Source organism: Calonectris borealis, chromosome 4, assembly GCF_964195595.1.
Source record: "Calonectris borealis chromosome 4, bCalBor7.hap1.2, whole genome shotgun sequence".
Classification (NCBI taxonomy): domain Eukaryota; kingdom Metazoa; phylum Chordata; class Aves; order Procellariiformes; family Procellariidae; genus Calonectris; species Calonectris borealis.
Window position 1 is genome coordinate 82,278,480 of NC_134315.1, and position 24,036 is coordinate 82,302,515.

General features: G+C 40.3%; 1 protein-coding gene across 3 annotated transcripts in view; it reads right to left on the reverse strand.

The window, feature by feature from the left end:
* Positions 1-24,036, reverse strand: part of ANK2 (ankyrin 2) — a 347,335-nt gene that overhangs the window by 311,228 nt on the left and 12,071 nt on the right. For all 3 annotated transcript variants that reach the window (XM_075150301.1, XM_075150298.1, XM_075150300.1), the window contains exon 2: positions 4,283-4,341. In XM_075150301.1, the coding sequence (XP_075006402.1) occupies positions 4,283-4,303 (21 nt within the window). In that variant the 5' untranslated portion in view covers positions 4,304-4,341. The remainder of the gene's footprint in view (positions 1-4,282; positions 4,342-24,036) is intronic.

Genomic DNA, 24,036 nt, shown 5'->3' on the forward strand with positions numbered 1-24,036 from the left:
TCCCTTGCTCACTGTAAAAATCTCAAGACACGCAAACATGTTCTCCACTTACAGCCTTCTTCACTAACATGACAAAGAATTTATCTAAAGGAAAATACCACGAACAGCTAAGTGCTCAGAATAAGCTTGGATTAGAGGGCATCTGAGGCTCAAAAATATTTGGTAAGAAGATCAATTGTTCACACTGTGGAAAAAACAAGTTTCCTTTCTTCAGACAACTTCCTTACCTACATATCACCATTACCTGATAGAATACCAGTCCTGGTAAGCAACCGAGTGGCGTAAAACAAAGATCTCGATTTTGCCATTCAGCTACTATTCACAGAGGTTTTTTGGTTCTCTAATGCTGAAAAACCATCAGGATGATCATTAAAAGATTCCAGGCAGATTCTCTTGTAAAGTTGGATGTTGAACACCCCACCAACTGAATTGACTCAGTTTTCCAAAAATATTACTCAGCATTTTATCAGGTGCTGTAGCAATTGCCCCAGTTCAGGATCACCAATGAGGAAAAATGTGGCTGTTAACAGCCGAGCCAGAGACAAGAAAGGAAAGAAAGGGTGACGCCTGTTCTGCTGCCTGGCTCCACGGAAAGCTGGGGAGAGCACGTGCCATAAACCCAGTAGATGTCTTTTATCAAAAGCTTCAAGAGTAAGAGACAGGGCAGCATTTCCCTGCTGCCCAGCACAACCCTGACCACCTTGTTACCTGCCAATGGCAAATACAACACATTTCATTCTGTGATTTTATATATATATATATATACACACACACAGGTCTGGTTGCTGAGTCCTCAGTGTCTTGAAAAAGAAGAAGAGAGCACCTACCTCTCATTTCAGGCAGTACAAAGTCTCAGTTGAGCACTGGGGAAATCGGTGCGAACGCAGTTCATATTTCCACTGGTACCTCTACAATCATACCGGCTAGAAACTTGTGTTTTTAGAAGACAAGGCAAAATTACCAGAGAACAGTGACACTCAAATCGTAGAGGATTTTGACCTACTTTAGAGAATCCCTGACCTTAGCATGTTGTTTGGCATTTACCTAAATGAACTGTACAATCTCAGTATAACGTTTCAAGTCCTTTATTAAGAGCTCAAATTTGAGCATATGGCTCGACAGACAAAAATATAATTTAACAGACAAAAACGAGGGGGGAAAAAAAAGAGAAAAAAGTGCATCTATACCTCAAGAACCAATATGACAGGTTGCTTGAGATGGTGATGATGCAGCTCACAGAACAATGCCTGGTTTACTGGGATGACCTCTGAAAACTTTCAAAGGCGTAATACAAAACTGGATTATTTTTCCTGTAAAATTAAAGGAATTTTTTATTCCTCAGCAGCATTCTCTGCTGGCTTCCGACAGAAAGCACATAGTTACAATGAAGGAATAATAACGCACTGCAGATGATCATTAAGACAGACAGGACAGGACATGTTTCCAAGAGGAAGCTTCTAGTTATGTTTCAGAGACCTGATAACATGTCCAATGTAATAAACTAAATTGCCTGCAACAGATCACTCCAATTTCATCGTTTTATATCATTATATCTGTTTCCCTACAATGTATCCTAAGGTAGCCCACGAGACACAAATCCATACGGGACAAACTTGTATTATTTTTACACTTACCTAATACATGAGGTATTCAGCAAGCATTGCATCACATCTAGTATTTTTGCTTGGTATATAAAACTAGTGCACAAGTAATTAATGCTGGTTTTTACACAGATTTTATCAGTTCCAAATAACTGCTTAAGAAAAATCCCAGTAACGCAGCAGTCAAACTCTACTGTATTTTCCATGCAGTTGTCTCTCTGCTATACCATGAATCCTAAGCTCACATCACGGACTAAAGGGGAACCACTCCCTTAAGTAAGATGCATTTCAGCCTACTGAAAGGATCGACGTTCGAGAGGGAACCCTCGCTCTTCAAAGTCTGAAACCAGCTTTAAGCAATGGTGTATCATTCATGCACTCAGGCCTCCGCATCAGCGTCCATACACTGGCGACGGTAAATGTCCAGAATAAGTCAATGATCTGGGGTGCTCAGAACTTTCAGAAAGCAACAACTATACTGCGCTGCAGGCTCCACCCGTCATTCCCAAGTTACTGAAAGTTTTGCCTCCGATTCACAACTGGAGGTTTTCTTAATATTTAGCTGCTCAAATTAAAAAAAAAAAAAAAAAAAAATCTAAAGCAGCCACAATTACCAGCATTTTGTTTTAATGCTAGCCAAATGATTTCTCTTTTAAAAGGCTAAAACCATGCTGTGGCATTCTCTGGGGACTTAAAAGAATGTTTAGTTCCCACACAGGCACTTACTCACTGATAGTAAGTACAACTCTGCCATCGCTACCTTCTCTACGTTGATACGTCTGTGCTTCTGTTCAGAAGGACCTCTAAGCTAGTAAAACTACTGCAAGCTTCAGCAGAGAAAAAAGTTGATTTGTTTTCTTGCTTAGCTGCACCACATTTATACCCCATCTTTCAAAATACTTCCTGCTTAAAATATAAATCAGAATAATCAAGTCCGATCAAAGTTTTAGTTGGACAGGTTTTTTTTTTAAGCTAAATATTCCCAAACTCCAGTTCACTAAATCAGCTTCAGGTAAGGCTTTGTTTCTGTGACATTTCTACATCAGTGAACCCCAATGGAGAGAAAAGAAAAGCAGGAAGAACAGCAGAAAAAGATGATAAAGTACTTACCTGCAGCCAATAGTGGAAAGTTCATAAAAGCCAAAACCTTTAAGCTGAAATTTTTCAGCTGAAAATCTTGTTTTTCAGCGAAAATACTTAATTTCTGTGTCCAATGTAGTTTTGGGTTTTTAACTCAAAATCTAGGGAAGGAGAACAGCCAAAAACCCACTGGTCTCCATTATCTTTTCAGTACTAGGAAATTCCGAGTTAAACCTCAGTTCTGCCTTTCTGAGATCAGAAATTGAGTCTACCGTCCATATCCCAGACACAAAGGTCCATCAAAAGGTCCATTTTCCTCTTTTCACTCTTCTGTCAAAAATATTAAGTAGTATAACTTTCACTCTAATGGAAGTCATTAGGAAACACTGACATTTTTATAAGACAGAATTCTTTTTCTTTAACCAGCCTTTTTGAAGATTCTTCCCAATAACTTTGTGTTACCACCCCCAATAGGTAGTAAGTGGAATTACTCTATGTAACCATTGCTCTCCCATCAACCTACACCCTTCTGATGGATGTCACAAACTACTGCATTTGACAATAAACATTCTACAAAATTCTAATGGATTGTCAGTGATTTAAAAAATCATCAGTAGGACAATCATTGCAAATAAAATATAGCAGGGTGTGCTTTGAAGCTTATGTGTGGGTGTCATCAGCAAAAGCTCAAGAATTTTGTTAGCAGCCTATTTACAGATACCGCTTCCCAACGCACGGTAAGCCCTTGCATACCTACGTAACCATCTGGCTGGCAAGGAAGTGGCTGTTTAGAGATCAGATACCGGTTTAGCTTTCTCAGAGTTACTTACTGATATCATCTCTTAGGAATCAGATGTGACCCGTCTATCAACTTTATGATCGGCGTCTAAAACAGACTTTCCAGTGACCAACAGCAAAATTAGCAATACCTCATCTGACCTCAGGCAAAGTCTCTGGGGCAGAAAAAGATTTCAAGCGTGATACTGACACATTCCGTTCAGCACATTATTACTCCTACTACTTTTTTTAGCATAGAGTAAATAAAATAACTTTAGCCACCTCGCTAAAAACAGGTTCTTTTGTCTTCTCTGCAATGACACAGTGAGGACCTCCTGCCAGTCCAGATGTCGTTTGATAGCAAAGAAGGATTAAACCCCCATATAGGGACAGCAAGCAGAGTTCAGGAAAACTGCCTGCCCACAGCTGCTTCCCATTACTGCATGGTGCAGCGTGCCTTACCTCAAAATAACCTGCGACCTGCTAGTGAAGCACCACAAACACTTTACCTGCATGCTCAGTAGTGTCACTGCAAACCAGAGAGGTGGAACAACTACGACACCTTGGCATTTGGTCGATTAGCAGGGGTTACATAGGTAAAAAGTTAAAAGAGTAGTACCCAGTTTCCCATTAGATGCTGATATCACTTAAGTATAGCATGAACACCAAACGCAAGCTTGCTGATTTTTACTTCTTTCGGTCATTCAGTTTACAAAAGAAGGTTTAATCCATTATTTTTTTTTTTTTTAAAAGATGCAAATACTCATTAAACATGTACTCAAGTGAATTATTCGTGCATTCCTCTTCAATCTGAAGTGAAATACCTTTTGCAACATGCTGGCCATTTAAATGTCAATTCTTCATGTCCCCTTCAGTTACTTACCTAAAAAAAAAAAAAAAAAAAAAAGGAAAAACACATTAATTTTCCATGTTCTCAAATCTATCATCAATACATACCTTGCTCTCCACTGCTCCCCTGTAAGTTTTCAGTAGTTATAAATAAGGTAAGACTATTAAGGTAATGGGGTTTGGTTATGTTCTTAATTTAGATGACATGTTTCCACTACTGCTTCAGCTAAGCATTCAGTAATTGAATTTAAGATTTTTTTTTTTATTATTATTGCTTTTGTCCTTCCCAGTAAATGATTTCTAAATAAAAGCTACTTGATGCCCTCAATAATTTGATTTCCACATTCTGTGTATTTACTGTGGAAAAAAAGTCATAATTGCAGTCACAGTAACGGAAATATAAAACATTGAGCAAAAGTACCTCAACATGGTCTTCAGCACAGAATTTTGTGCAGACATTTGTGCACCTTCTTAACAGCTACTGGCAAAAAACCACGTTTTTAGCAGAGAGAGCACAGGACAGCAAACCATCTAGCTGACAGACTAGTTCTATGAACTGAGGTACAGCTTTCCCACCAATCTCCACAGGATCCATATTTTAACCCACTGAGCTCCTCTTCAGTTCTATCATTAGTCTCTCATGGCTTTGGAGATTGAACAACGGTGTATAACGGTAGGTACTGCTGCCTGTCTGAGGAACTAGTTACTAGTTACTATTGAGAAAGTAGAAGAAAGCTTGCTGTCAGCAATGCTTGCCTCTTCACTCATTCACTCAATAATTTCATCCTCCTCACTGGCCCTCCCTTCTCCTCCCCAGCCATCAAAACCATTTCAGAAGTTGGTGCTCTTATCTTCCTTTTACCAAACTTAATTTTAGAAAGGAATAGTTGTGTTCAAGGCTTTTCCCTTCCAAACTTCAAGTTCTTAACGATAACCGTGTCAACATCCAGAAATAGCCAAAATTTGTAATTCTTAAGTGATTAAGTTCAAGTTATCACAAGGGATTGGAATTGTACTTCATGTTTGTCCAAATAGTAAAAAAAAAAAAAAAAAAAAAAAATCCATTCTGCAGTCCTGTCATTCTCTACACTGTATAGAAATAGCTTTGGTTACTCACAGCATAAACTACTATCCCACATTAAATTAAAGCACAACTTCTGTGACAGAATTGACAGCTTTGGAAAAGTACTTGGCAACACTAGCAAGCAATATATAATACCAACAACAACGATAGGCTGACCAGCGCACATTATTTGCCAAGCACGAGTCCCGCTAGGCTCCTGCCTCCAACAAGCCGAAATGGTGAGTTGGTTTGCAAACTCATAAACCTGGGTTTGGTATGCGGGGGCTTCTATTTCTTTATTTTAGATTTCTGTTTGCTTCCTTGTTTTAGGAAGATCATGTCTTTCAGGCTTTTTGCTTACGGGAAAAGGACTAAAAACATATTTGAAAAATCAAAACGTGATACAGCCATGTAAGCATATGTTCCTGGGAGGAAGAGCTGTAATGGTTTTATCAATTGTGAGGTGAAAACCCAATAAAGCAATTACTATTGGCACTACTAAATTCAAGTTTCATCTGGAAGACCGCTGACTTTTCAGATGTTTTCTTAAGCAATACCACAAGTTGAAAGCGATAAGAAACATAGATGAAACCCATAACAGCTAAATAGCTTTCATATTTAATCAAAAACTCATCTGAATTTCTTTAAATCATAACCCCATACTTGCAAGCATTATGCTTGCCCAAGCTTTCTGAAGAATTTGAGATGGAAATTTCACTTTTTCACACGATGTGCTCACACTGAACAGAGTGTACAGGCTCAACATTAAATCTGCCTGTACTCAACTAACTTTATTTTAGACTGAATGTTAAATCCCTGCCAAATTCAGACATCTACCACACAAGTTCTGCTGCTTCCACCTCCTGTCAGCCTACTCTGTGATGCCTCCGAATGAAAACTTTTTTTTCCTCCTGGCAGAACTCATATTATCACCCTCTTTCAAAGCAGAAAATTTTGATCCTCTGGTCCATATGCATGCGCATGTTTAGTCTTTTTCAAGAGAAATGTAACTGCCAGCTACAATTCATACTTCTCCAGGGTATAAGCCCATTTCAGAATTTATAACACTATTGTGCTTAACTCCAAGATGTATTTAGCTGGATTTAAAATGTACTACTATATACTTTTGTCCTTAAAGTGACAGCTCAATGTATTATTGCCATCTGACTACAACTGTCTGATGAAGTGTGCCGGTTTTTAGGTTTGGTTCATTTTTCCCCACTTTTCCCCTTTAAGAGGCAGCATAGTTCTCAAGGTCAGCCAGAAAGCAAATTAATTCTGTTTATCACAGGCACTCTCACTGATAGTTTTCCTACAGTTGTTTGCAAAGGTTACCCACGTACCCATTCCACAGATAATTTTAAGTGATAACAAAAACTTGAGTGACTCTTTTGCAGTGCTGCCTCTGCAGTTTAAAAAGTTGGGAGGACCCCGTACAAAAAGTACTTACTGAACTTCAAGTACTACAGTCAAAGCTTATTTCCGTGGAAAAATATCTTTGTCCTTTGCCATTTGGGAAGTGTAACACCGATTCAATTGCCTGGGGCTTACACCAGAAGAGTTGAAATCAAGACAAGCGCCCCTTGTTGTGCTCGAAGAGCAATCGCCAACAACGCACATACTTCAGCTGTCCTTTGCCCATTCTAGCTGCAGATCACAAGCATTCCACTGAAATGAGGTGTACATTTCTCTTTTATCAGTGAAAAGTAGTTATGCGGGAAACAATGATCAGACAGACTCCAAATGAGGTGACTCATACGCAGATAATGAATCCCATACCATTTCTTTCATGTAACATCCTTCATTTCGCACCTTCGCAACCCAAGGCATCTAAGACTATACTGGTTCAGGAATTGTTTAGTGCAGACCCAGGACATAAGCTGTTAGACTTCAACTGGCATCTCAACCACTTCCTTCAGGCAACACCAAGCCACAGTCAAGCTGAAGGCACTCTTGCTTGAGGGCAGGTGTTGCTCGCTGCTCCTAGATTCTTGTATCTCAGCTATTACCAGGCTTTGCAATTGTCACTGCTTGTAGTTGACAGCAATAGCTCAAGAGCTTGACTTGTGAAAGTAACACAGTTCTGGGCACCTAAGCACATGATTAAATGGGATATAGACATGGTTTGAACCTCTGCTTGTTCAAGAAAGCAGTTAAGCACATGCTTGACCAACAAAATCCTGAAAACTTGTTGTGTGCGTTACCCCGCGGAAGAACTACCTCTCAGTAACTGAGCTGGTGCCAAAGCGTGCAGTAGATCTTCACAGATCTGTTTCAAGAACCCTTAAAAAGTCTTGAAGAGTACCTTCCTTCCTCCCAGCGCTCCCCTCCCCCCCAAAAAATAAAGAAAAAAAGAAAAAAGATTTCTCGGGTCCTGGGTAGCATTCTGAATCTAAACCAGCCAAATATAGATTTCACACTTAGATTAGGCTGTAGGATCAAGGTTGGGGGGACTATGTTGAAGATCCTGCTCCGAATCGGGGAAAACAAGCTTTGGAGCTTTATGATGCCAACACACCATGCAAGGATCCTTCCTGATCACCGAGCTCCGAGCTTCTTCTGTGGAGCTGCTCCACTTTGTATAGTTAAATATTTATTGGGTTGGGGAAAGAGGATGTATAACGTGTGTCGTAAAGCAGTGAAGAAACCAGAGTTTTGACGAGCCATTAAAAACTACATTACTGTTTCCTTAGGCATTTGAAGTGAAGCTAGCAGTGCTGGTGAAATATGTTAAGATGACTAATCTGCAAGTTAGGCTCCACCATTTGTATGAAGAGCCAATTGTGTCTTTTCACACTCCCTCCTCCCCCTTTCTCCGTAGCATACCAGCACATTACAAACAACAGGACTGTCAGAAATGCTACCGTACGCAATAAGCATGGCTCTCTTCTTCTCCAATATTAATTTTTAAGAGAAATACAATATCTACTGTAGAGAAACAAATAATGACCACATTAGGAGCAGGTGTCATAATACCGCCTTCATCCATGAGACTCTAAGCCACTCCTTCCTCCAATTTTAGAGGAGGATAAAGATGCAACAGTTATTATGAATCAGGGAGGAAATCCGTGTAACAGCTTAAACGCTGAGCTTCTTGTGAAATAGGATTAGTGCTAAGGGATGAAGCTGTCTCTTGTCTGTCTAACAATTAGGAGCGATTCTCCAAAGACTCTGACCGGAATTATATTAACTAGCAATTACTGACATAAACAGCTACGAGGCCGAAATAATATTTTTCCTACTACTGCAGAGGACATGAAATGAAAACAGTTTAGTCCAAATCTGTATACTGCCATCGGCTCTGTGAAACACTGACAAATCGCCTTCCTGCAGGATCTGTCCCCACCAAATTAGATCACTAAGAAGCTGCCCTACCTTCAAAGTACTCACTCCGAGAGTCAGCCCTGGCTGGTAAAGTACTTGGCTGGTCTTACAGTGACCCCGTTAACTGCTTTGGCTCATCCCAAGCCCTAATAATGGTCTTCTTGCGTTTCCACGCCCATTCTCATCACCAGGTTCTTGCATCTCCTTAAGCACCTTGTGCGAGAAGCAAACACTGTGGTTTGGTTTGTTTTTTAAATTAGAAAGTGATTACAAAGCACATTCTTCCAACCTAGTAACTTTTATCCTTCACCGTAACACCTTGTGTTTACAAATCTTATTTTGAACTCATCTTTTAATAAATTCAGTGTTATTTTTTGCTCCCTCTTTTCTGCAAGGATTTAGCTGTCTTCCCCTTCCCCTTGATACCTTTACCTGTTAATCCTGATACCTGCAACTCCCTGAGGAAGTAGCCTGAGAAAAGCTATATTAAATCAGACTTCATATTCCTGCAGTACTAAACACATCACACTTAGCACAACTGTAATGGTCACCTCAGCATTCCCATGTGGGAAGAGAGTAAATGGAAGATACTTACCACTATTATCTGTCTGAATAATTTTGTTTCTCCTATATAAAGGAGGTAAAAAGTGTTTTACCTTGGAAAACAAAGCTCTATAGCTCTGTCTGGGTGCTTAAAAGAGAGGGAAAGAAATGGAACTGTGTTCTGCACAGGGTTTGGTTTTCTTGCTTTTTTTCCCCAGATTCACAGGAGATTTTCCATGTAAAAAACCATCTGTGTGAAGGTTGCTAAATAATTTTAGAAATAGTCTCCGGCTACTAGGTATCACCTGGGCTATCTGCATCTCCCTAGGTACGTTTCTGTAAGGAGGGTCTCTGTGGTTAGAACCCTAACTTTCTACATATGGCTGCGGGGACAGAGGACCGGTGACAGGGAGAAGCAACGAGTGACAGGGAGAAGCACGCACTCCGCCTAGTAGCATTTTCCTGCTTTTGGAGATGTGGATGTCACGATCCAGGCAAAAAGAAAGCCTGGAAAAGGAAACTTCGGATGGAGGTATCCAGGCAAGAGAGTGAAGATGGCATGGAAGAAACTTTCTGGGGGCGGGAGGCATAAAAGAACCCAAGAATGAAGCGTTCTGAGGAACAGAAGCTAAGGATGTGCAAGCAATCACTACATGAGATAACATACTTATTAGCACACTAATATGCGGAATTCCTTTACACATATTTCTTTCCAAAACTGCATGGAGAACTAATTATCAGCACAGGCTTCCTGAGAAGAGAAGACGGAGAAGGCCAGCAGGAACGGGCAAGATGGGCAGGGAGCGGGAGAGGCCACGGAGGACACCGCAGAGGGCCCAGGAGTCCACACGCCACACGCATTCACTGCACTCAGACGTCACTGCCCTGTCCCCTCCAGCTTGGTTGGTCTCACGCTTGCCCTTTCCACGCAGGAAAGGCACCAAAAAGTGCATATCAAACCAGCAACTGAAGCCTCAAATCTTCTGGTCTCTCTTCAGAGTGTTCAGCTTTTGAGATATGATAAAATGCAAGCTTTGGGAGAAAAGGAAGTTAAGAGAACAATAATTATTCTGTGGAGAAAGATTTTTCTTCCCCCCACCAACAGGAGCAATCCTGGTATACTGACGTCTCAAAGATGGTGCAGCTTCATATGAATTCAAGCTTGGAATGGGGATGTGGTTTTAACACCTTTAGACCAAGTTCCATCACAGCACTCTTAATTCGTAGAGTCAAAATCTGTACTACTGCTTTAATCTTAGATTTTTAGATAGCTGCACGGGTTGACGGGAAAGGCAAGAAGCAAGAAAGAAACCGCAGGCCTACACTCGTGACACTAACACCAACAATTATGCTTCAGGAGGTTGTACGAATCCTGTCAAATAATTAAGATGACACCAAGCAGAACTTGGAGCAACTACAAGAATAATGAACTCGCCGAGTTCATCTTACTTTTAACTCCAGTGAGACACATTTGACTCACTCCAAAGAGCCGTTACACAGAGCAGGCTGCAAGCCAAAACACCAGCCTACCGGAAGACAAAGTAATCTTAATTTATATATAGGATTCTGATACCAAATGGATGGTCCTTGGTGGACGTCTTGTGTGTGGGACTTTTCTTCTAGTTATCAGACACATAGGAGTAGGGGTGCATTAGCTGTCAGAACCTTTGCTTCGTATTTTCCAAACAAAAACATAGCCAGTGAGAATTACCTTAGCATTGCTCACTTCTTCACCCACTCACAGTGGTTAAAATCTACACCTGGTTACCATTTCTAACATATGAAGTTCAATATTAAACCCTACAAGATAGTAAACATTGAATACAAATCTTAATTTGTATCCCTGAGACCATCATGCACTACATACAATGTTAGAAGTGATGCGTTAGAAGCAATTTACCTATTTTTCTTCTTAAGCCCTTTCAAACCAACTGCCTCTGCATCCTCCTCTTCAAAAGCTCTACAGCCAGCTTCTTTTTTTCTGTAGCAAACGGTTTCGCACCCTGGCAGAGCACCGAGTCGCCGGGGTCACGGAGGAGGAGAACAACCGCTGCCTTTGTGCGGGTTCCTCGGAAGGCAGCGAGAGCCAGGCTCAGGGATACAGTACTGTCGGGACAGTGTCAACTGCACAATATGCCAAATACTCAAAGCACCGATAGCATGAACTCCTTCACTTTGACGCAGGCTTTCAAAGTGCAAAGCTTTTAATGTTTTCAGTTAAAAAAAAAATCCTCAAAAAAAAGCTCTTTCGTCTAACTGGAGCTTTAACGTTACAGAGCCCAATTCTAGAAACTCTTTGAAGCCATCGGTACTATTTATAAGAACAGCAACTGCATCACAAAAGTATGTTACTTTCTCTTCCTCCTAACCCTAAGCATCACCAAAGATATTTTAATAGGTTTTGAATAGTTTCAATCCACCGTGTACTTGTAGCTGTCTACCTTAGAGAATGACTAAGTTTTGTATTAATAGCAAATTAATGGTCCTGCAAATTTCAGTTACATCTTGAGGGTGGGGTAGCAACCCAATATGCTTTTTTAGATATGTACACTGTATATATAAAGCTATAATGCAGTATTTTGTATTTGGTTTCACTTACTGTGATTACATCAATCTTCTTAAAAGCACTAAAGTATAAGAGTCTAATATCTGGATCCAAGGTGTCTACGAAAGTAAATCTAGGCATTAGTAGAAAAGTAATCTAGTTAATCCTCTAGGGAAAGGGAGAGAGAATATTTCTGCTTCTCCAACATAAAAAAGAACAAGCAAGAGAGAAGAGCTCATGACATCTTGCTTTCCACAGCAGCTGTCTGAATTCTCCTGCCATACCATCTTTTTGCAAGTGATATATGAAAAACCCATTTGAAGTTTCTGCTCCTCACATACAACGGTACTTAATTCCAATTTTGCTTCATGAAATCATTGAGCAAGATCATTGCTTCATTGAGCCAAAGAGATTTCATGGGAAAACCTAGAAACCTTTTACTAAGTGCTGTACTGATGTCAGCCATTATGAGATGTCTGTTTTAATGGTACTTTTATTTTGATGCAAGTAGATGCAGTGTAATAGCACTACAGTTGCATGATGCGGTTCCACCTCAGCTTAACCTTTCATTAGTGAAGGAATAGTACCCATTGACTTTGTCCAGGCTAGCTGACAATCATATGCTTGCTACCAGGTATTTCTGAAACATCTCACCTCCAGAGGTCTCTTTTGGAAGTGGACAAAAACCTTCTGAATCACTTCGTATTTTACCTTTCCTTTCTGATCTCACAGGCCTCAAGGACAAGATCCTTGGGCAAGATACCCTCACATCACCCCTACCCGTCATCATCTTTCAGGGGGTTTTTTTGTTTGTTTGTTTGGGTTGGGGTTTTTTTCTAATGCAATAGACAAGACTTGTTACAGTTGATCCTATTTCTCCAAGTATTGCACCAGAAGCTTTATTTAAGGACCAACACATCATCGTGCCCAACACAGATGCAATAGAAGACCATCTCTGCTCCACAAGACTGGAATCCAGGACTGATTCTAGACTGGAATGGGAAAGCAACAGCAAAGTACAAGGAAACAAGGAGGTACTGTTCAACATCATCACAAATGGACAGGGCCGAACACACGGTATCACAAAACATACTCATTAAGAAGCATGCTCTACAGAAACCATGGTAACACACCACAAGAATGCTGGCCAAAAAAGAAATGGCTTTGCACGTATCTGCATACAAGGAAAGCAGAGGCAAACGCTTGTAAGCTTCTGTTTGAAGGGCAATAAATATGGTAAGTTCATATTATGATCTGATTAGAGAGAGAAGTCAACAGTTTGTTAGTAAACAAAGGGTCTTGGTTTTAGGAGGGGAGGGAAGAAGTTCTGGAGAACTCCGAAAGCAATACCTGTTATATTCCATGTTAGAGGAAAAAATTGAGCCAGAAGGCATTAGAACAAAAGAGTAAAGTTAGTTTCGTGTTAAAATTTTACTTTCATACTACACCGAAAGACTGATTTTGGCTAAGACAACCATTGCATTCATCATCCTGATAATAACTTGAACAAGAGCTGTGAGTTTGATCAAGTAAGGCACATATCAAAAATGCCCTGCAAGAAAAATCCAGAAAATTCCGTTTCTACTGACGCAACTGGGTTAAACCCAACTAAATCCAGACTGACACTAAAAGAGGCATACCTACAGAGACACACACCCATCCCCAATGTATGACGTGCTTAATTACAGGCATAAACAACAGGCATAACTGAGTTATTACAGGGGGAAAAAAAAAAAAAGAATCTAGAGTGGAGGCATTAAAGAGGAAAGGAAGAAGTGAAAGTCTGCTGTAGTCATGTCAGTATGACAGTCCAAATATAGACAAGGTGTCTAGAAGTGGCTAGGATGTATTTCAGTTTGGACTAGAGACCCAACATTGTAGATAACTCAACATCTTCTATACCTTTTGGGTCTCCACATTACACAATACTCAGTTTTGAAAGATGACTACGTCAAACTGACAGCTATTCCTCAGACCATTAGATCTTTTTCCTTTGAAATATCGAAACCCCCAACCTAGCATTTTCTCTCCAACAATGACATTCCGGAGGCAGACATCTCATTCACCGCTACATCGAAACTAATAACTATTGGAACATGAAGCCAAACCAGGATCTCCGCAAAGCTACCCAGTCACGGCAGATGGGGCAGTAGTGAAAAACCACAACTGCCTTCCTCTCCTGCTTAAGTCCCGATCCAACACGCTGACTTTCATCCCCGACAGAGAAGCAGCAGCGGGCGTAAGGCCAGCTTCACTACTTGAGCAGTCGCGTCAGAAAACAAATCCCAGAGGAACCTCTGAAAGTCATTCTGTGTCTTCAGCACAGTGAATGCAACTGTCTTTTTTCCTTGCCTGTAATATATAGTGCAGAATGTGGCCTATAATATAGAACAAGGGAGAAAGGAAAGAACGAATAGAGTGAACAATCCATCAATATGACATTCCTCATCTCTCTGAGTAGGGTCAGAGACTACAGATACTCATTAATGGCCAGTAATTAGGTAATTGCCCACCATAAATATACACCATTGCTTCCACTGAGAGCACAGAGAGATTAACGCTGAGAACTTTTGAAAAAACTCTTAGCAGGAATGACTGCTCACTCACTTCCAAATTATTGATTAATTACTTCATAGCATTAATATGTTTTGACACCTTTTCTGAGACACCTCACTAGTTTTCTTGCTACGTGACCCAAGCAGATTTTCTTACTGGCTGTCTCAGGACAGGTGTCCTCTGATGACCACACTCACGGTATCACAAGGGACTCCTGAGCCCCAGGGCGACAGCGCAGCTTACCGTGACATTCACTGGGTGCCAAGCAGCTTCGGACTTCAATATACTGTTTAGGAAACTAAGCTGAAGGACGCACAGTTGGGGCCCCTACTTGCGAGATGAAATTATCTCAGCAGTCACTTCTGTTTGGCTTCCTTCCTATTTTTTAATGCTACGTGCTCAAGAGGCTTTAGCTAGCAGTCTATTTAATTAAAATAAAGATGCTGATCTAATTTTTTTAAAAGGAAGCAGAAAATAAGTGTAGCTTGGGAAAAAAAAAAATTAGTCTTCCTTACTGAGTCTGGCTAGACTTGCCATTTACCGACTGGTCTATGATGAGATATTATTGGGGAGCAGGGAGGGATGACACCTCAGGAAGCAAAGGGGGCAATGGCAGAAATTACTTTCTTATTTCAGTTATACGATTCCCCCAAAGCTGGTAGGCTCTAGCAATTCCTGAACAGCTGTGATATAAAATAAACTGAATGGAAGGTCACAAAGCTCTCTAGCTGAGGAGGAAGGAATGCCAGTCATTAAGATATGTCCTTACTATATTAAGGACCAAATAGGACTGTTGGTGCTCTATAGCTGACAGGCATGGGTATTTTAACTCCTCTCACTAGTGACTAAGACATTAGCATATTATAAAGATATAGCCATGAGGATGGCTCCACACGACAGTTTGAGGATTAAGCCACTCATGACCTTCAGGTCAACATTCCCTTGCTCAGTATGAAAAGCCTAGTGAAGGCAAGTTTCATTACAGTCTGGGGAGCTGTAGAGGGCAAATGCCATAGGGCAGAAACAAAGATAATTTTTTTTTTTTTTTTAAATCATCATAGTCACTTTTCTTTGCATATCTTCTATTTCAATATTTTAATTATGTAAGTTTAAAAAAACAAAGGAATCCCCAAAGGACACTAATAACTCTTATTTCCTTCAATAATGAGAATAAGAAAAAAACAGGGGTAAGAAATTCGGATTAAAACTTACAGCAGCTTTCCTTTTGTACTCCTCCTAGAGCATAAAAAGGATTAAATCTTTTCCTTAGACAGAGATGAGGAGGAAGAATAGGGACAAAAGAGAAGGAAGGAGTAAGCAGCAATAACACACCTTTTTCATTTTCCCCCCCAAAAAAGTGTTTCAGGAAAAAAAAAAAAAACACCTCGAAACCATCTCTTAGAACAAAAGCAGAACAGCCTGCTTGGGCAAAGGGCACATGCTTTCCTCTTATATTTGGCCTTCTAGAAAAAGCGGCCATCGTTCACCGTGAGACAGCCTGCCTATTAGCTGTCCTATTTGAAGGTGTAGCCCGTCTGCCGCGCTCTGCCCGTCTCCCCTGGTTTTGACGCATCTGCAGCAGGAACAAGCTCCGCTCCGAAAGCCCTGCTGCTTTCATTAGCTTACCCCATGCTTTCAGCAACACTTATTATTTATCTTGCACATCATGCCTGCGGGTCAGAACTGGCTGGGGTCCAGCCAGCCTGGAAAATGGAGCGAGCGGGCAGGTCTGCCTGTAAATGGCAAAGCAGACATGCCACGGTCCGAGTGTACAACGCGGTTAGCGCAGCAGCGTACACAGATAATTTCTGGGCCTATATTTGGAAAGCCAAATTGAGAGTGATGGCCATAATTCAAGGATGGTGCTGCTCCTCCCCACTTTTCAGCTATGAAATCTCTGAATCTGGCAAACACACATGGGGAAGTATTTTCTGTTTGACTTGGTTTTAAAACAGAAACTTCTCTAGGAAGTTGATCTATTTAGACTTTGCTTGTATTTAACTGGAAAAAAAAAAGATTGAATGAATAACCTCTGAGAAGAAGAGCCCCAAAAGGAAATGTCAGCATGCACTGTACCATGGATGGGACTCTCTGCATGAAGGATAAGATGCCCAACTAAAACTCATCTGGTTTGGGATTAAGCATAAATTTGGCATAGCATTGAGGCTGACCTATAATATTCCAGATTAAAGAGTGGAAAACAAGCTCTAATTCAAAAGCTACCTATTCTTATGCAAGTCATTTAAGAAAAACAACAGCTAGTATTCGCTCCTTTGTTAATCTATTCCAAGAAAAGAAGGAATTAAGTAGAGAACACACACACAGAAACTTAACTCAGAAATACCCCAGTTTGTCCCATGTCCTGTAATAAACAAACTTTCTCTACTTCTTTCTTCAGCAGGGGGGCAATAAGAACACAGAGAATCTGGTAAGATTTGGTCCAGAGTTCTGGAACAGTAAGAAATATTCCCAGCTCCCTTTGATTTGACAACGGTACTACTACTACCGCAGCAGAACTTCAGAAGCGTGTGATAACATGTGACTAAGCAGTAGTTACACTGGAGAAAAATATTTTGCATTAGCCAGAAAAATATATCTGCCTAGATAAGTATTACCTTAAAAACGCGTGTGTGCCTTTGCACAAGAAACTCCATAACCATGGCCATTGCTATCACTTTCAACCCCATCTCACTCCCATATCTTAATTTCTGAAGCAGAGCCACCACTCCAGAGCCAAACAGCTTTTTTCCTTTTAAACATTTTAGATTTTTTTTTTGCAGAAAAAGTGTCAAAAGCTATACTTGTAAGCAAAACAAATTAAGATTTCAAAACCTCCTATCTTGAAAATGATACTGTATCATGTAATTGTGCAATTTCTAGGCTTTCTTGAGAGCCAAAGACAGTATTTTTCCGCATTAAGAACTGCTGACATGTTCTCCCCTCTGTTGTTAAACAAGTCTTGATAAAAACACACTTAAGTCTTAATAGAACTGGATGTACCCTAAGTAGGTTTTCCATTTGATCTGCTGTACACCTCATCGGCTTTTTTGTCTGCTTGTTCTAGGCACAATGCATATTCGGTACAGTGACAGCTGACAACTGTTTTTCCTGTTTGCAAAAGCTTTACCATTCAACTTGAACCAAAAGCATTTGTCATGTTGCACGGCAGTGAAGTAGATTTAGTCAGATGAGGCCACTAGCCTTGCCAGTGCCAGGCTGAAAGAATTTGGTAGAACAAAAGCTGGATTTATCTCTCTGGGAGTCTGGGCAGGGAGCAGCAGCCTATCTTTGTGAATGCACAAGGGGGAATTTGAAGAGGAGAAGAAAATGAACGCAAAAGAAAGTTTTCATTACAGTTAAGCCAGAAAATAACTGTTCGTAAGTGACCAGCAGGATGTTCCTGCCAGCACCATTGTCAGAATTTTGACAACATAAAGTGAACCTCCATGTCCCTCTTTCAAATGTTACTAAGACAGAGGAGGATACCTTCTGTGCTCTACTGCTAGATATTTATATTTCCGGAACAATAAGCACCACCTGATATCTGGTCACATTCAGCAATAAAGCTGCAAAAAATTCATCAGAATGGATAGGAGTCCCCAAACTGCAGAGACCATCCTCCAGAAGATTCTGTTAAGACTCCCAATTCCTTAGAAGTCATGACAAAACATCTTGTACCTCTTCTAGCTAATATGTCAGAGACCACATAAAACACACCACTAAAAAAAAGGAAGCCTTCATTGTTTTGCATAGCCACCAAGATAATATTTCTTACTCTTGGTATTATTTTGGATGATAGAGTAATTCCAGAAGATTTACACAGGTAACTTAAGTTGAGAAAAGTAATAATGAACCCATACAAGCCAAAATCAAGTTGGAGGCGTGCAGCATTTCAAACTCCCAGTAGCAAGTGAAAAAAACACAGCTCCACCTTAGGAGCTTTGCTGATTTACATCAACCTAACGCTGTCTCATCATGAAGTCCTACCTTGTTAAGAGGACGCGGGTGCAAGAGCAAGGAGCTCCACAGCTAAGATGATTAGAAAGTCAAATTGTGGTTCTGACCTGCTACAAATTGGGCTCGGGGGAAGGACCAGAAACACAACTTCTCTTAAAATTATACTGAGACGCAACCCAAAAACCAAGGCACCCTAATTAGAGACCATTCTATGTGAAGATTAGGTAATCTCCTCGTGAAGATTCAGAGTTTTACATCCACATCAGAGATAGAACAGGAAACCAAATGTTTTTTGTTAGCAAAAGTGAGGACACCGACAGTGTTGCCTGGATGCATTGATCCTCTCTTGCATCATTTTGGAGTGACTGACAGTTTAAATCTCCCCGACATTTAATTAACTGTCTGCCAAAGGTCAGCACAAGAGGCGCCTGGATTTTGTTTAGTGTGCTGGTATAGCTGGGTCTTTGGCACAACGCAGCCCCCGTTTTTGGCATTACTATATCGAAAGCTGCCTACAGCACATTCGTGAATTGGAGTTCAGCCCTGCACGAAGTGTTTCAACATTCACTCCAACTGTGCTAAAGGAATTTCCCATTTGCTTTTTTCCGCTAATTAGAGAGCTCTGGAACAAAGCACTGCCTTTTGAAAGGTGCAGGCAGCGTGTCCTGGGTACGGGAGAGGTACGGGATGTTTTGATCCACTCAGAAGATAACCCTTACCTCTGAGAATCAGGATGTAAGCAGGACAGTATTTATTAAAGTTAGATGACATTTACAACAGTATTTATTAAAGTTAGATGACATTTACACCAATATCCATCTAGACTTAACCTAGTCCTTAATCCAGGAGATACAACAGTTACAGGAGCTGATGAACGCGCAGGTTGTTAGAGACTTAACTCGCATTCTCAAGCACACCGAGGCAGAACACAATACCCAAAAGCAACTCCTCCAAAGCAACTTGCAGAAAGCGTGCATTTAAAAAAATCTGTCATAAAGCCTTGATACAGCATTTTGGTGTTTGGAATCTCACTGCACCTGCAGACCCTTCAGGTTCTGAACCCAGGCCCACCAAAATGGGGCTCACATTGATAATGCCACAAGCTCAGCAACTTTTATAGGTTTATTCTTGATTTCCAACTGGAGGAATTGAATTTTAGAAGAAAAGTCAGAACCAGTTCAAGAAATGCCTTGCCATTTAATTTATCCTGAATGGCCAGAAAGCCACCTAAAATCTGAAATTTTTAAGATTAACTTAGGAAATGTGGAAGTCAGATGTCTGCATTCTTGTGGGACTCCATAACTATGGTATGCTTTATTTGCATCCAAGGAAAACACTTGCTGGGCTTCTGGTTGTACAGTGCCACGTGTGTCTCTGATTGCAGCTGCACAGCAGGCGAGTCAGAAGATCAGTAGCACAGGCCTGAGGGTCTGATCCTCTTGCCGGTAGCGTCATCCTCAGTGGAGTAATCCCTGCTGTCTCCCATTGCCTGCTGAAGCCACTGTTCAGTAAGCCTTCTCCTGTCAACAGAGGCATCCCCTTCTGCATTGCTGTTTCTGGTTGTACTTGTTTTAATTAAGCAGCATTCTACAATCATTAGCAGAGTACACAAACCACTACATTTATTTAGGATACTTGGCAAATTATGATAATCACGATATAATTTATTTCAATTTCTTCAGATTGAAAAACAATTTAATTTCCCATTTGATTTTTACACTTGCAAGAACAACTTTATGCTCAAAAATCACACATTGTAATAAAGACTTAGAACATCGTTTCTTTGTTGTTTCGCACTGACGTTCCTCAAGTTAAAATGCTATGCTGTATTTGAATATTAAGACAATTTATTATGTCTGCATTTTAAAGTGCAGAAAACTAATAACCGGTCAATAAAATTAATGCCGTCAATGTTTACATAGACGTACAGAATAGTAAAACACACCATTTCAACAGACACTAGTTTTCATGGCTTGGTTTGCTGAACTGGTATTTGAACTGTAGACTTCACTTCTGCTGCAGTGTAAATCAATACTCATTTGTAAGCCTCTAATTCTTTTTCAGCTTGATAAAAATTTATTAACTTCTTAGATTATTAATGAACTTTTATGCTTCTGAAAGTGAGCTTTTTTCCTAGGAGACAATAGCAGCCAGCCTAGTGGGGAGAAAAACTAAAGCTGAAGTTCTTCCAGACGTTTTATATCATAATTATATTGGCATCATACAAAAACATGCAGTAGGTTCACCTCTAAACATATTTTAGGCCAACACATGAACTGAGACATGGGATGGGTGAAGCAATGAGAGCAGGATTAATATCAGTAAGGTAGTAATTACTACAACCTCATCTCTCCTCAGCATACAAAAGGCATTTTATTTCATATATATATAATGCATTCTGTCAGTAATTTAACTATTTGCAAGCAGGTCAGGTATCGTAGACTCGACACCAGAATTTCAGAAGCCTCTTCAGAAGGGTATCTAAAATCCCGGGGCCAGTCCCCGGGGAGCCTCAGAGGAAAGCAACGTGAAGGGAGACCGAAAGCAAAGATGGCAACGAAGGAGCAAAGAAGGCCAGTTAGAAAGAACAATATTAGGGCCAAAAAAGCCAAGAAGGGATAAAGCTGGCAATGTTTCACCTCCCCTCGAGAAATCAAAACCAGGAGCAATTCCGCCTGAGTCACCAGCGTGCAGTGACGAGGGAACCGCGTGCTCTCCTCGCGACCCAGGCATGCACACTTCCAAACTGCCTCGCGTCAAGCATTTTATTTTCTATTTCCCCCCACCCAAAAATGCACCATTTACTTCACACTTCAAAAATCTTTCAAGTACCCATGCAGGATAAATCTTAATGAATCTCCTTTTTAAGCTAACATTAACACCACAGACAAAAATATAACCGACAGGACATAATTTCAGAATAGATTTTAAATAATCAGAAGGGAGAATATTCATCTAAAACTCATTTCCCTTTTCCCCAATATTTACTCTTCAGTTCCCTTCGTATGTTTTTTCAGCACTGTGAAAACAAGTGGGACTTTAGAGTACAGTTGTATTCCCTACTGTTTCAGAAATTAAACTTCTGATCTGTATGGGCAAGGAAATCTGCCCAAATAATTAAATCTCATCTCTATACAGTTCAAAGAAACACAAGAATGAATGTTCATCTGTCTTCTCAGACATGTCTCTTGGTTTAAATTCCTTAATTATTATTTTATTCATCGCAATATTCATTTTCATTTCAAGAAATGCAATTTCTCTTTGTTTACTAACTCCTGATACCCAGGAAGGAAATAACAGCTTACACGAGTTTTGTTCAGAAGTCCTGAGCGTTGCCCTCATTCTGATCCCAAGACACCCTATGATTCATTCCAGCAGGCAATAAAAACAGCGCCATGTACTTCTGAAAAAGTCTTACTGAACGCATGTAGAGACCACCCTTATCTGTACGTCCTTCTCAGGGACACAAGCTACCAAAATATGAGAACTTCATTTCTGAAAGGCTGCAGGAGTCTGTCGGGTTGCACCGGATATGTACTATTGTCAAAATAATGTCAAAGTCCTTTTCCAGTACGTAGGGGTTTTGCACCTTCTGCAGGCTTCCCTGCATATATATTCATAGACCTCAGCTTGCCATGCAGATCTATCATGCAAAAAGATTATCTTTTCCCATTTGAAGTAACAGTTATTTCTTATTTCAAGTAGAAGGGAATAGTAGACTATCACAAAGAAGGATGTGCAGTTGACTTTCAAAAGGGTGCCTGTAGTTATTTGGAAAGAATTAACCACACCTACATCTCAAACATCGCTTTTAGGTAACCTCCTCATTATCTATAGAGGAAAACCCTAATCTTAGACAATAGCTTCACTTTTAGATTTAAAGTAACCTTCTCAAACAACGTTCCGTGTTCATTGAGAAGAAACTTCCGTTAGAATTGGTCAACAAAATAGTTGGAAAATTCAGATTGGTTCAAACTAGCAGACATTCACCTCATTCTTCAGTTTTGACTAACTAATACATTCCTTCCTGAAGGACTTGGGAATGCTTGCATGCATTCAAGACAGCTACAGAGAAAGAGGCAGCTTGGTAGACTGAACAGTTACTTAACTGTGAGTGCAGAAGATGAACTTCTACCTTTATTTTGCTACTCTGGAACGTTTCCAGGGTCTCTTCAACATTGCTTTTCAACATTTGGTTGAAAGACACATGGTTTTTACGTCACAAAACCATCATTCCTTATCCAGATCTATCCCTCATAATCTCACCCATCAACCCTTAGCAGATAAGGAAACACATTTCTCTTTTCTACTATTGTTTGGGTTTTTTTTTTTTTTTTACCCCTTTTATTTAATCAGTGTAAAAGAGTAAACAGAGTTAGAAATTTATCAGGCACATGGTCCTTAATGGTTTTGTTTTAATATTAGAAGTTTGAAACTGAACTCAAAATGCTCCAAAAATAAATCTTGAATTCAGAGGAGTTGCATTCTACAACGTTACTACAGGACAAGAGTTTGTCCTAGCAGCATCCAGGATGGACGCTGTCTCTTTCTATGTCAATATTTTCACCTCTGAAAGTCCTCACTGATGATGGGACAAGGAGACAAAGCTCATGGTGGTTTTTTTTTTTTTTAACTCTACTAGTTTGTCTAGTAAGAGACACGCCTCCCCCCACATCCTCCTCCTCTTCTGTCTTTGAACCTTTACAACCCCAGTAGAAGTACTTGGCTGTGCAGGCATTCTGGTATCCAATCCTACTCTCCTGAAGTCTCTATCAGTTAAAAAAAGCAAAGACCTGCACTCGGAGTATTTCAAAGCATCGCTTGATGCAGGTGACAGAGAACAGGACACAAAAGCCCCAAGAATGGCTTAGGCACAAACTACGTTAAAACAGACAAATGAAATTCAAACATCGTCAGAAGTCTTAGGCTGTCCAAGAGCAAATCAAAAAAGTAAGGTATTACCTAAATATAAACCAGCCTGGCCTGCAGTCTTAGCTGTAGTTTTCCACTATCAAGTAACTGTATTAGCAGAAAACCTGCCCCCAAGCTTTCCACTTATTCAGAAGGTGCCTTATTCCCCTCTCCCCACGACTCCGAAGGCAAAAGGCTTTAGTTTTCTACGCTGCCGAGGCACATACAGCCACTGGAACATAGGTTTCTTAAATAAAAAGCAGACTATTCTCTCCCTAACCCAGTCCTCAAAATAACCCTGACTGGAAAAGGATGACGAAGCTATTTTGCAGCCACCGTAAGACTTTGAACATTTGGTTTGGGGCAGGGTCGTGTCCTGTCCCCCCTCCTTCCTCCACCGAAGGACAGAATTGCATTCTGCCCAAATACAGGTCTTGATTCAAAAGGAGAGTCCTGATATTATAGACATTGGTTAATACACGAGAGACCTCAGTCACGGACCCAAAAGGAGTTTCCATTCCATCCGAGGAGATAAAGCAACTCTGGGGCTCCCACATGTTAATCTAGTGCCCTAATCCCAGGTTACAGAAACTGAGAGGTTAATAATAAGACACCATGTTTTTCTGCATTCTTCTCCAAATTAAACCAAAAATCTTTGCTTTCACAGATTCTAGTACAACTCTTTTTTAGTCCTTACAAGCTTATAATTATTGTTTTACTCTTGAAAACGCATGAAAATTTCACATCACCTTTAAGTATTTATTGACATTTTTAGATGAGTATTTCATGCTGATTTTAAAAGAAAATGGTACTTTTTCATAACGCTTCTG